The sequence below is a fragment of the Myotis daubentonii genome, chromosome 1 (genome assembly GCF_963259705.1).
Source record: "Myotis daubentonii chromosome 1, mMyoDau2.1, whole genome shotgun sequence".
Taxonomy (NCBI): domain Eukaryota; kingdom Metazoa; phylum Chordata; class Mammalia; order Chiroptera; family Vespertilionidae; genus Myotis; species Myotis daubentonii.
In genome coordinates, this window is record NC_081840.1 from 96,000,216 (window position 1) to 96,014,072 (window position 13,857).

Genomic DNA, 13,857 nt, shown 5'->3' on the forward strand with positions numbered 1-13,857 from the left:
ATATTATATAATAACATGAAAAAAATTTCATGACATATATGATAGAGTTAATATTGTAACTACATAGAAATCTTATAAATAAATTATTAATATTAATTTTAGTATATTAAATAAAACATTAACCTATAATTAAATATCAACTAGAAACCAGAGATCACTATCCAAGGTAAAATAGGAAAGTATAATTACATGTGAATGTTTGAAAAGACACGAAAATACCTTTGATACCTACTGACAAGAAGAAGAAAAGAAGAAAAGTACCAACAAAAAACATCAAGGAGGTCTTTCAAAATAGAAAGAGAAGCAGGAAAGAAAAATATTTGAAGTCTGAGTTGAAGGGAAATTCGGAAAGGGGCAGGGCTCTAGAAGAAAGTAAATCAGAGATAATGTGTAACAGTCTCTTCAACAGACTTTTTAAAAAAATAAAGATTTTAAAGCCATCAACTTTTTTCTTATATATATACATTTTTTATTGATTTCAGAAAGGGAGGGAGAGGGAGAGATAGAAACATCAATGATGAGAAAGAATCATTGATTGGCTGCTTCCTGCACGCCCCACACTGGGGATCAAGCCTGCAATCCAGGCACGTGCCCTTACCAGGAATTGAACCATGACCTCCTGGTTCATAGGTCGAGGCTCAATCACTGAACAACACCAGCCAGGCTCAAGACTGTTTTAGGAAAAGATACTTGCTAGCACAATCTTAACAAAATGAAAGGGATACAAAACAACTAGAGAAAGACAGTTAAATGAGGGAAAACACTGATGAGAATGAGAGGACAAACTTAAGTGCTCAGCGAATAAATAGGAAAGAAGCCATGTGGGGACTTCCCAGACACTGGGAAAGACCATTATTATTATTATTATTATTGTTATTAGCAGTAATTTAATCTTCACCCAAGGATGTTTTTATTGATTTTTAGAGAGAAAGAGGAAAAGAAAGCAAGAGAAACATCCATTAGTTGCCTCCCATGTATACCCTGACTGGGAATCGAACCCGCAATCTAGGTATGTGTCCTGGCCGACAATCTAACCTGTAACCTTTTGGTGCATGGGATGAAGCTCCTACTAACTGAGCCACCTGGCCAGGGCCTATTTTTTTATTTTATTGATTAATAAAAACATGATTATACAACTTTCTAAAGTCATATATACATTTTTGTATATGTGATATATTTATCACTAAAAATGGAGAAAGACATGTAAGCCAAAGCAAGATAATGTTTGATGCTGTTAAGCAATGACACAGATATTAAACTATTTGAATGCTGAAGGAAAGCACACTCCTAAATGAAGGAAAGATTACCACAGAGAGCAAAGATATCTTGCAAAAATAAAAATTCAAGGTAGACTTGAAAAGTGCAGTTGACAGGATATGTAAAAGGTATCCTCATTACCTTTAGGAATCAGTAAAGACTAAATACAATATTTTGGCACTCAAAAAAGTTTCAGATTGTTCTCTGAGTTTCTTAAGTAAATTTTTAAATAGGGTAATTTGTTTAAGTATGAAAATTACAGAGAGAATATAAATTTGTATTTTGGCTTTAATAAAGTAAAATGACAGCTGAATATTAATGAATGCTAGGAATGTTCTGAAATATTAAAATCTTACCTGGTAATCTCTTTTTCTAATTGATCATTTTTCTTCAGTTCTTGATCCAAGCTATATTCCAAAGACTGTTTTGACTCAATATATTTCTTTAACTGTTCCTTTTCATCCTGAGACTGAAAAACATTTTTAAAGAAAATTAACTTTTTAAAATCTAAAGACTCACCCTTCTTTCTTAAAAATATAATTTCTCATGAGTTCATGAATAATATGTGTAAACAGGTTTATAAACCTGATGCCAATAAGGTAGATTTAAAAACTAATGCCTTTTTACAGCTGCTTAAATTGATTTTATATTTTCATCACTTTTTTTCTGGAATTTAAATTGCCAGCATTTGTTAAAACAGAGGTTTTTATATATAAAATACTAAGTCTTAAAATTTTTTTTAAGAGAATGGCTATATTGACATTTTAGTTTCTAAAGATGCCTTAGAAACATTTTCAACAATAGTTCAAGATATTCTAGGTTCTATTAAATCCCATCTTACTAAAATAATCTTTGAAATTCCCACAGTATCCATTTCTTTATAATGACAATCTGACTTTAGGATGAGCTAAAGACTCTCATTCTCTGTAAACTTTCTTCCAGAGGGTTCAATTTCTCCTTTTCTATTAAACATGTTTCTCTTTAAATAAAGTTTGTCTTCTCTATATTTTACAAAAACATAACTTTTACTTGATTCTTATAGCTTTTCTACCATCCTGTTTTCCCTTTTGATTAAACTCTAATATTCTATAATGCAAGGTCTCATCTGCATATTCATATTTTCAATACTTATTCTCTTCTTTTACATAAGAATCTGATTTTCAATCCTATAATTGCACTAAAAAAATTTGAGGGCCATCTTTTTCTTTAGTCCTGATCTTGCCTTACTTCTCAGCAGTAACTGATAACAATGATTACACACACACCTTCCCTCTACTCCTCTAACCCCAATTTGTTTCCAAATAGTAACCCTGATGTATAGGTATTGACTCTATTACTTTTTAAAAAATTCTGAGTTCCTTAAATTTCAACACTTCAAACCAGATTCCCTAGTCAACATTTCTAATTTGATCCCTTTACTGAGGTTATCTGTACTTTTCTTTCTCCCTTCTAGTTCCCAATAGACAATATCCTTAACCACACACTTATAAACCATAACTTTGTATGGGTTACCTTTGTAGATAGGTAATCTTGTACATTTTATGTTCTTATTGGTGTTATTTTTTTAAAATATATTTTATTGACTTTTTACAGAGAGAAAGGGAGAGAGATAGTTAGAAACATCTATGAGAGAGAAACATCGATAAGCTGCCTCCTGCACACTCCCCACTGGGTATGAGCCTGCAACCAAGGTATATGCCCTTGGCCGGAATCGAACCTGGGACCCTTGAGTCCTCAGGCTGACGCTCTATCCACTGAGCCAAACCAGTCAGGGCAATATTGGTGTTATTTTGAGTGTAGTATTATTTTTCTGATCTTGGGGCCACCTTCAGCCTTAGGATGTTGACCAGCATTCTGTATCTGGTTTTCCTCTTATAATGCAAATGTTTTTCACAAGCATCAGATCATCAATTATTTGCCTTTCTAAAAAACTAGAAGCCAGTGCACAAATTTGTACACAGTTGGGGTCCGGCCGGGCCACCCTGATCAGGGCCTATCAGGCCGGGCCAGCCAGGGGGAGGAGCTGCCATGGGCGGTTGGCCAGCCGGCCCTGCCCCCTGGTTGAACTCCCGGTCGAGGGGAAAATTTTCATATTAGCCTTTGATTATCCTATATATAATAAAAGCCCAATATGATAAGTGTCCAGTCGTTCAGTCGTCCGTCCAACCAACAAAATGTAACATGCTAATGATATGCTAAGGCAGCTCAACTGCTCGCTATGATGTGAACTGACCATCAGGGGGCAGACACTCCAACCATTAGGTTAGCTTGCTGCTGGGGTTCAGCCGATTGGGACAGCAAGACAGGCCGGCCATGCCCTCGAGCCCTCCTATGATCCCTCCCCAGCTGGCCAACCTCCCGCCTCCCTCCCTGGCCCCAATCATGCACTGGTGGGGTCCCTTGGCCTGGCCTGCGTCCTCTCGCAATCTGGGATCCCTTGGGGGATGTTGGAGGGCCAGTTTTGGCCCGATCCCGCAGGCCTATGGAAGTTTTCTGAAGTTCTTTTCATGTGCATACTCAACTATATAGTTTAAAGGTTTGAGAAAACTAGAGCTATCTTCTTGCCAATTCAGACTCTTCACCTCAATATTGTGTTGGTCAAATATCCTAACCCAGATAGTCTCTGGCTTGAGAATTCATGAGATGAGAACCTTCCAGAGAAGTTAGGTCTATTGATTAAATTGGTTGAAATGTTTACTCTATAAATTTTTTATTCACAGGGTAGGCCTTAAGGTGGCTAATAATTCTATGTCATAAACCTAACTGGAATCTACAAAAAAAATTCCTCATTATTTTTGTATAAGTTTAATCAATTTTGGGTATTCTTACAAATTTTTCAATTTTTGATACCTTAAGAGATTTTTGTATGAAATTTTAAGGTGACAACTCCTGGCACTCTAATTCACAGAAGACTCCTTATCAATATATCATTTCACTTGTATGAAAAGTATGCTAATACAATATGACTTATTCATATAAAGTCTAGAAAAAAGTAATTTTAAATGTTTCTTCAGCCATAATAAGGACCAGTGAACATAATGTTCTAGTTCCCCTGATAAGTATATCTTGAATAATGAAACTGCATGAACCTAGCTATTGAGACTGAAAGAAACTAGTTGGTAGGTGCATCTACCAGACTGCTTAAACTTCGGGTTCACAGTGCAATCTTCTGATCTTAAATCATAGGTAGCCTCTCCTACAGAGGAGAGTATGAATGGAAGGAGAAACCTGTTCTGCTGGATAATTAGTTATGCAGTTTTCACCATTCATTAAAAAATTGAAATACTGGATCACACACCCATCTTTTCTGAGATTGGATTGTTCAATCTTTGAAAGGCTGATTAGCACAAGTGAATGGAAAATAAATAATCTGCAAATTTGTAGTGCTAGAAGTAATATGTTGCTATGTAAGGCCCTGATTGAGCAGCCTTTCCTACTTTTCATTGGCATCTCTTTTCTTTTTAAAAATCCAGCAAAGGGCCCACCTAGTGTGGTTCAGTGGCTGAGTGTCTACCTGTGGACCATGAGGTTGCAGTTTGAGGCACATGCCTGGGTTGTGAGCCTGACCCCCAGTGTGGGGCATACAGGAAACAGCCAATCAATGATTTTCTCTCATCATTAATGTTTCTATTTCTCTCTCCCTCTCCCTTCGTCTTTGAAATCAATAAAAATGTATTTTTTTAAAAACTGGAAAAATCCAGCAAAGGGAAAAAATATACTCCTTTCAAAAAACACTTGCATGATGACCTAGTATTCATTCTTGATGAAGAGAACAAACTAGAACATTAAAAGTAATTCATTTACAAAATCTCACTGGAGGGTTTTTATTACAAGAGAAATTCAGAATTGTAGATTAGATCATTACTCAAATTTCTGGACTCAAATAAATATCTGTAATGTCTATATCAGCATTATTAACAATAGCCAGAAGCTGGAAAAAACCAAATGTTGGACAAATGAATAAAGAAAATGTGATATACATCAAACATTGCTTCTAGATCACAATATTTTTATTAAAATCTTACTATAAAAACCATTAATTTTATGACTTCAGTAAACTTCATCTATAAAGAGGAATTACATTACTAGAATATAATAAATATGAATACAATAAATACTTTAATCTGTGAGACTTTCATGTTGTCCAAAATATCTTATATACTACTACTAGAGAATAAAAATTCATTTTCAGTGTGTGGAAATTAAGAGACTGACTTACCGAATTTTTCCCCAACAGGTTTGTCTGAAGCTGTTCAATTTTGTGTGCTTGTTTTTTTATTGTAACTTTTAACTTGTCATTTTCAATTTCAAGCCTAAAATATATATTTTGCAAATAATTATTCTCACACATAATATAAAAATACCAAATAATTTCTGAAAAAGACTTCTGAAGGTGCAATTACATAAAATCTTAAAATTTAAAAAGTAGATGATTTGGCAATTAGGCCATTTTTCTAGTTGTGTTTTGTGGATAATGTGCAAAATTTAGAGACAATGTACACAAATTACGTATTTCAAAATAGCTCAAAGCTAAAATATTTATCCAGCTTAACACAAATGTTTTTCCTACAATAACTGATCTATTTCTCATATTATACTGCTCATTTGCTTTATAAACATTTTCTGTGCTGTTTTAAATTATACTTTTGCATGTGCTCTTGCGTCTCCTCCGCACATTTTACAGCCGCAGTACATCGATCTTGTGCTTCTTGCAGCTAAAAGAAAGAGAAAAAAATACTTTTAACTACTGATAGTCTAGTACAAATCTACCAGTTTTTGTAACTAAAATTTTACTGCATCACAGCCACACTCTTTCATGTGCACTTTTTTATGGCTACTTTGTGCCAAACAGCAGAGCTGAGTTGTGACAACAGAGACCTCATGGCCCACAAAGCCTAAAATATTTACTACCTGGCCCTTTCCAGAAAAGTTCACCACCTCTCCTCTAGTACTAAAACAAAAACATTATTCAGGTTTTAAAATTATATCTATCAAATAAATATACAAATTTATAAATTGGTCAAATGGGTTAAAATAGAAAATTACCTTATGATAAACATTTATATTTTGTATTCCAAGAACCATATCAACTATAATTTTAAATATTCACAAATGTGAATGGCCATGGCTATTCCAGTGCGTATGAGAGTTAACATGCCGCTTTCGTTGACACCTAGAAGTTTCATGGAATAGCTTGAGACAAACTCTAAACAGGAGCCAGAATGCCTGTGTTTGCATCCCAAATCCCCCAGTTATTAGCTGTGTGAACTTGAGCAAATTACTTAAAATTCTTGTGTTAGTTTCTTCATCTGTAAAATGGAGATAATAATGGCATTTACATCACTAGGATGTTGGGAAGATTAAATTAGGGAATATACATAAAGTACTTAGAAGAGTATGTGGCTCATGGTACACGCTAAGGGTTTGTAGTTAGCATTATTATTGTTGTATATTTTATATTCTAATAAAATTTTATACTTTAGGCAAATGGCATGTCAATGGAAGTGGTCTCTTGTATAAGTTACTCTGAAACTTTCACCAATTCTACTAGCCAATAATAATTTTCTGCTTATAATCTACACTAATAAAATAGAAAAATGTTAATTGGCGTACGGCGATACCCTTTTCATTGGCTAATCAGGGCTATATGCAAATTAACTGCCAACTAAGATTGGCAGTTAACTGCCAACAAGATGGTGGTTAATTTGCATATGTAGGCACAATGCAGGGAGGCGAAAGGGAAAGCAGGAAGAAGCCCCCTGCCACTGACAGTGATCAGAAACCCAGGGGGGAGCTAAGCCCCCTGCCCCCCAGCCATGATCCGAGAATCAGGCGCCTTTTCCGCCCTGGCCAGTGATAGCAGGAAGTAGGGGTGGAACCAGCGATGGGAGTCCCGGTCAAAGCTGGCAGTCCCGGGAGCTAGGGGTCCCTTGCCTGGGCCTAAAGCGAAGCCCACGATCGCGGGGCTGCTGCAGCTGCGGGTCCCCGCTGCCCAGGCTGGACACCTAGGACAGAGGTGTTAGGCCTGGGCAGGGGCGGAGCCTGCAACCACGGGGAGCTGGGGGTCCCCTGCCCAGGCCTGACACCTCTGCCAGAGGCCTCAGGCCTGGTCAAGGGGCCGATCCGGTGATTGGTGATCGGAGGGTGATGAGGGTCAACTCCTCTGGCCGAGGCATCAGGCCTGGGCGGGGGCCGGAGCCAGTGATCAGGGGGAGATGGGAGTCCCCTGTCCAAGCCTGACACCTCTGGCGGAGGCGTCAGGCCTGGGCAAGGGGCCAATCAGGCGATCGGAGGGTGATGGGGGTCTACGCCTCTGGCCGAGGCATCAGGCCTGGGCAAGGGGCAGAGCCAGCAATCGGAGGGGTCTGGGGGTCCCCTGCCCAGGCCTGACGCCTGGGCCAGAGGCATCAGGCCTGGGCTGGGGGCAGAACCAGTGATGGGGGGAAATGAGGGTCCCCTGCCCAGGCCTGACGCCTCTGGCCCAGGCGTCAGGCTGGGCAAAGGGCTGATCCTGCAATTGGAAGGTGATGGGGGTCAACGCCTGAGGGCTCCCAGTATGTGAGAGGGGGCAGGCTGGGCTGAGGGACACTCCCCCCCCCCACACACACACCCAGTGCACGAATTTCGTGCACCGGGCCCCTAGTAATTTATAACATACTTCCTCTCTGCACTTCTCAGTGGACAATCATCACGAGCTACAATGCAAACACGAGCTACTTCCTGGACTGAGAACATGACTTACAGGAGAAAGCCGCTAACATGGAGCTAGCGGACTCTATTGCTAAATCAAAGTTCCCAAACCCATTCATTCCCAGGAACTGTTTATGTTGGGCTGCTTTAGTAAGTACTCTGATAATTAGGTTAAGGTGATGTGGTATAGCATACCAGAAAAGCTGTTCCAGTGTTTACAAAGTGCTATAAATCTGTATATCCCAGTTCTGGCTGCATAGTCAAGGAAGGCTGATTTACATTTTTTTTTCTTACAGTGAGGGTAAAAAAGATGAGCTTCTGAATAAACAATTCTCTATTATATTTATATTTAATTGCTTAAAATACATTGAAAACAAATGATTAATTATATCAACATCTACAAGAAGAAAGTATGGTGTAGTATAAAGTATTTAATTTTATCCTAATAATTGTTAAGCTAAAATATTTTCAAGGTATACAAGGATAGGAACCATCATATCTAATAATATGCCCCCCAAAACAAACTTATACTTAGAAAGACAAGATTATCTTTCGTGAAAATAATGAAAACAATGTAAAACTAAGGGCCAAATTGTTCTGGACAGACAAGATGACAAGTGCTGAAAAGAATGAGGTCACTGAGTGTTTGAACAGTCAGAGCATGCCTCATGGAGAAGGAGAGATTGCACATACATGAGATACACAGAACAGGCAAATCTATAGAGATAGAAAGTAGACTGGTTGTTGCCTGCTGCAGGGTGAGATGAGAAGCTGGTAGTGACATCTAAAAGGTGTGGAGTTGGTTATTTTGGAATAATACAGATATTCCATAATTGACTGAGGTGATAGGTAGACAACTCTCTAACTATGTTAAAAAATATTGAATTATACAATTTAAATGGGCAAATTATATGATATGTGAATTACATTAATACAGGTGTGTTTTTTAATCCAATGGTGGATCTAATTTTTGTTTTCTTAGTTGTCTGTTGTACATACTATAATGATCTGAATATTTCCATGTTTTTATAATATTTCTAAGGGAGAGAAATCAAGGATATGCCTACTTCAACTGTTTTGTATAATGAACTTCCTGTATAAGTTATTCTGAAATCTATGATAAAGATTCTAGATCCATTCACCAAAGTGAAGATAAGAAATAAAAAAATTTTCTGCAACATCCCATTAAATATTATCCTCTGATTTCACCTGGCTGTCTCATCATGATAATGGAGATATCACTAAAAATACTTTTTAGTAGAAAAAAGTCTCTTGACTTCTATGAAGAATCATGCATTTTTCTCAACTTTCCTAAGGGCAAATATTATAAGAAAAAAAACCTATAAAATGTAAGTAGCAGAATTAAAGCCAGGGTCTAAGAAATAAATGCATTATAAAGACAATAAAATTATAATTAATTACAATAAATATACAAAAGAAAGCTGCCCATGAAAAGTAGTACCCTAAAACACTTTATTATTTAACCAGCTACAGATTAACTGACAGGTTAAATTTCATACATACCTGACTTCTGCTTTGATCTAGTTCCTTCTTTAACTCTTGTTTCTCATCTTCTAAATTCATACGATAACGTGATGTAACCTCCAGTGAGGCCTCTGACATAGACTGTTTTTTCAGTGTATCAGCCAGTTCTTGTTGAAGTTGTCTCACAGCTGCCTAGGTAAGATATTTCTGATTTTATAAATTATATTATTTTTAAATTGTTAATAATAAATAACTTCACATACAGGATGAAGCAAAAGAAGGTTTAAAGTTGTGAATACGTGAAACACTGAGTTTATTCTTGTATTGTTATTTCATCAATTATTGTATTTTTCTCTGTCTGAACAACTATAAACCTACTTTTGTCCCATTCTGTTTATACTTTGTTAGAGTCACATGTTATTAGCATCAACACTAATAAAAGAGAAAAATGGTAATTGGCGTACGGCGATACCCTTTTCATTGGCTAATCAGGGCTATATGCAAATTAACTGCCAACAAGATGGCGGTTAATTTGCATATGTAGGCACAATGCAGGGAGGCGAAAGGGAAAGCAGGAAGAAGCCCCCTGCCACTGACAGTGATTGGAAACCCAGGGGGGAGCTAAGAGCTGGGGGGCAGGGCAAAGGCGGCCCTGGGGCCGCCTTTGCCCTGCCCCCCAGCCATGATCGGAGAATCAGGTGCCTTTTCCGCCCTGGCCAGTGATAGCAGGAAGTAGGGGTGGAGCCAGCGATGGGAGCTGGGCACGGTCGAAGCTGGCAGTCCCAGGAGCTAGGGGTCCCTTGCCTGGGCCTAAAGCGAAGCCCACGATCGCGGGGCCGCTGCAGCTGCGGGTCCCCGCTGCCTGGGCCGGACGCCTCAGCCAGAGGCGTCAGGCCTGGGCAAGGGGCCGATCCTGCGATTGGAGGGTGATGGGGGTCAACGCCTGAGGGCTCCCAGTATGTGAGAGGGGGCAGGCTGGGCTGAGGGACACTCCCCCCCCCCCCCCACACACACACCCAGTGCACGAATTTCGTGCACCGGGCCCCTAGTAATATATAACTGGAAAAATATCACCACCTACATCAATTTGCCTTCTTTTTCTCATATGGACACATTTCTGTTTGCTCAATCAGGTTAAAGACAGAGAAAATGTAATCCTCTTGCCTAATCAGTATTAGGTTACTCAGACAATTGATTCAACCCCCTTCCCCCTTCATAATTCCCCCCTCATGAATCTCAAATCTTTATAATCTACTGATGTCTGAAAGAGAAGTGGGTATATAGGTGAATCAAGTGGTGGGACATTCAATATTGCAGAACATTCTCTCTCTTTTTTCTTTTATCAGAGGCTTCAAGTAAGTTTAGAGTTCCTTGCATATTCAATCTCCTGCTCAAATCCTTCCAATAGTTTCCTATCTTAAAAGAAAAGTGAAGTCATTCCAATGGCCTTGACCTCCCTCCCTGCTACACATAAATCCTGCCACCCCTCACTAGTCTGAATAGAGATACAATGCCAAATTAATAAATCACAGAAAGCTACAATTTTCTCTTTGGAGAAACTTATCTTTAAACGATAGTAATTTGGCCTTGAAGTGAGAAATATGAGTAAATTACTTGTAAAATATTCAAAGAAAACCACAAATAGTAGTGGAAAGATTAAATCAAGTATAGTTTTGCTAAAACTCGTCATACTTGACCCAAAATATGACTTGATTAAATAGATACTGCCGAAACCGGTTTGGCACAGTGGATAGAGCGTCGGCCTGCAGACTGAAAGGTCCCAGGTTCGATTCAGGTCAAGGGCATGTACCTGGGTTGCGGGCACATCCCCAGTAGGAGATGTGCAGGAGGCAGCTAATCGATGTTTCTCTCTCATCGATGTTTCTGACTCTCTCTCTGTCTCCCTTCCTCTCTGTAAAAAATCAATAAAATATATTTAAAAAAAAAATAAATAGATACTTCTAAAGAATTGACAGGTCATAAGAATATATTACTTGAGACTGAAACACTTCCAAATTCCATTCAAATTGACATGAATAAAAATAACATTATAACTACTAAAATGTCTAAGAAGCCACTCAAGGAAAGATATTATGCGATATAACATCTACACTTCAGTTCATCTGAGAAATCTGAACTTAACTGTCAAGATAATACATTTAATTGAATCTTAATTTCAAAATGCTAATTTTAGGTATAGCATTTCTATTTATCTGCTTTCCAACGGTATTAAAATATGGTGACAGAAAGATTAAAATTATTATTTATCAGTATAAGACTAAATTATTAATATCAATCTATAAACCTATTAACAATCTATAACTTAAACTCTTAAAATTTCATGGGCAACACAATGTCTCTACTCAAAACAAAGTACCTCTCAGGTTTAATGTTCATTTGCTGGATACAATGTCTTCTTTTAAGCTGATCGAGCAAATACATTTGTAATCTATATATGTTTAATATTCAGCTAGATTCAACATTTAGCCATCATCAAATATTACTTTGAATTTTCTTTTAGAAAATTTGAAAAATATTTATCTTTCAGGATACTTACATCTCTTTCTGCTTTATCATTTTCATACTGATACATTCTTTCTTTTAAATGATTACATTCATTGATTAACTCCTTATTTCTTTCATTCAGCATAAGACCTTGCTTTTCACTTTCGGCTTGAAATATTTTTATGATATCCTGAAACTGATCTTGGATATTAATGACTGTCTTTTCTTTACTGTCAGCTTTGTTGTGAGCATCATCCAGTTGCTGTCGAAGCAACATATTTTCACTCTGTAGGTGAGATAACCTCTCCTCTAAGGATCCCTGCTTTCCAACATATTTATTCACTTTACCTTGTTCCTTTTGATACATGTGTTCAATTTCCTTCTTTTGACACTGTGTTTGGCTTAGGTCTCTTTGTACACCTTCTAAAACCAATGTTCTTTCTCTGAGAGCATCTCTTGTGTGATGAAGCTCAATTTCTAGGCTATTGAGTTTACTTTCTGCTTTAGAAAGCTGTTGAGCAAGAACTTCATTGCTATCGTTTAGGTTAGACATATCAAATTTCATTTTGTCCCGTAAACAAAACCATTCATCTCTTTCTCGCTGGAAAGCAAACTGTAGGTCTCTTTTTGATGTCTGACAGTGCTCATGATCCTGTATAGCAGTGGCCAGTCTAGACCGGTATGATTCAACTTCTGCTTCCAGTCTTTCTCTATTTTGTTTTTCATTCTCCAGTTTAGAGTTTAGCATTGTATTCTCAGCTGTCAGAACATCAAGTTGTCCGTTATGTTGAAATGCTGTTCTTGTTAATGTTTCCTCATTCAGTTTTATTGTCTTTTGAAGATGGTCATTCTTTTCTTTGACAATTGCAATGTCCTCAACATATTTCTTTTCCATTTCCTGGTTCTGATTTTTTACTGTGTCTATTTCCAGTCTTAGCTTGGTAATTTCATCCTGCAACATGTGATTTTCATGCAACAAAGTTTTTTCTTTTTCATAATTATCAGAAACCTAAGTAATACAAAGAAGACTTTAAGCTAACACTCATTGAAATGACATATCATGATATCTTCTAAAATTAAAGGGTAACCTATATGTTTATATAATAAAAAAGGTTGCAATAAGTGGATACCCACTAGAAAAAATGGAGTTGGATCCAAATCTCTAAATTTATATAATTCCCCAAAGTTCAAAAATTTAATATATGATGATGAATCCATAAAAGTGAAAGAGGAATCATAAGAGAATTTTTAAGAGTCTCAAAATTAGAAAGGTCTTTCTCTGAATTATCACAAACCCTGAAGGCATAAAACAAAAGATTAATGAATCTGATTACATTTAAAAATTGAGTGCATGGTCTCAGCCCTGGCAGTGTGGCTCAGTTGGTTGGAGCATCATCCCATGGACCAAAGGGTCTCAGATCCAATCCCCAGTCAGGTCTTGTGCAGGAAGCAACCAATCAATGTTTCTCTTCACATTGATGTCTCTGTCTCTCTGTCTCTCTCTGTCTCTCTCTCCTTTGTTCTCTCTCTAAAACCTATTTTAAAAACTTAAACAAACAAGAAACAGAAAGAAAAGGTTCATAGGATTTATATTAGCAGGTGGAAATCTTTAAAATAAAATAAAATAAATAAATATTGACTGTACATGCTGAATATACAGCTACCCCACAGTAAGAATATTAACCCTGCATATATTAGGACAGATTAAATTTCCTATAATTCTTTTTTTCCTGAGAATAATCCATATACTACTTTTCTAATACTTTCATAGTCAGTTATAAGAACTACATCTACTAATAACTGATCATCTAGGCATTGTCCTAAGCACTTGTACATATATCACTGAACTCATTCATTTATCACAATCTTGAATGGAGAGGTTAAAAAGACAAGCAAATTTAGGATTTTGTGTATTGTGCA

The 13,857-nt window shown here is 37.2% G+C and overlaps 1 protein-coding gene across 1 annotated transcript in view; it reads right to left on the bottom strand.

The window, feature by feature from the left end:
• Positions 1 to 13,857, bottom strand: part of LOC132242583 (ankyrin repeat domain-containing protein 26-like) — a 109,151-nt gene that overhangs the window by 19,216 nt on the left and 76,078 nt on the right. The window contains exons 23-27 of the mRNA XM_059711365.1: positions 11,990 to 12,946; positions 9,472 to 9,624; positions 5,902 to 5,972; positions 5,477 to 5,570; positions 1,614 to 1,726 (exon numbers count right to left, since the gene is read on the bottom strand). Coding sequence (XP_059567348.1) covers positions 1,614 to 1,726; positions 5,477 to 5,570; positions 5,902 to 5,972; positions 9,472 to 9,624; positions 11,990 to 12,946 — 1,388 coding nt within the window. The remainder of the gene's footprint in view (positions 1 to 1,613; positions 1,727 to 5,476; positions 5,571 to 5,901; positions 5,973 to 9,471; positions 9,625 to 11,989; positions 12,947 to 13,857) is intronic.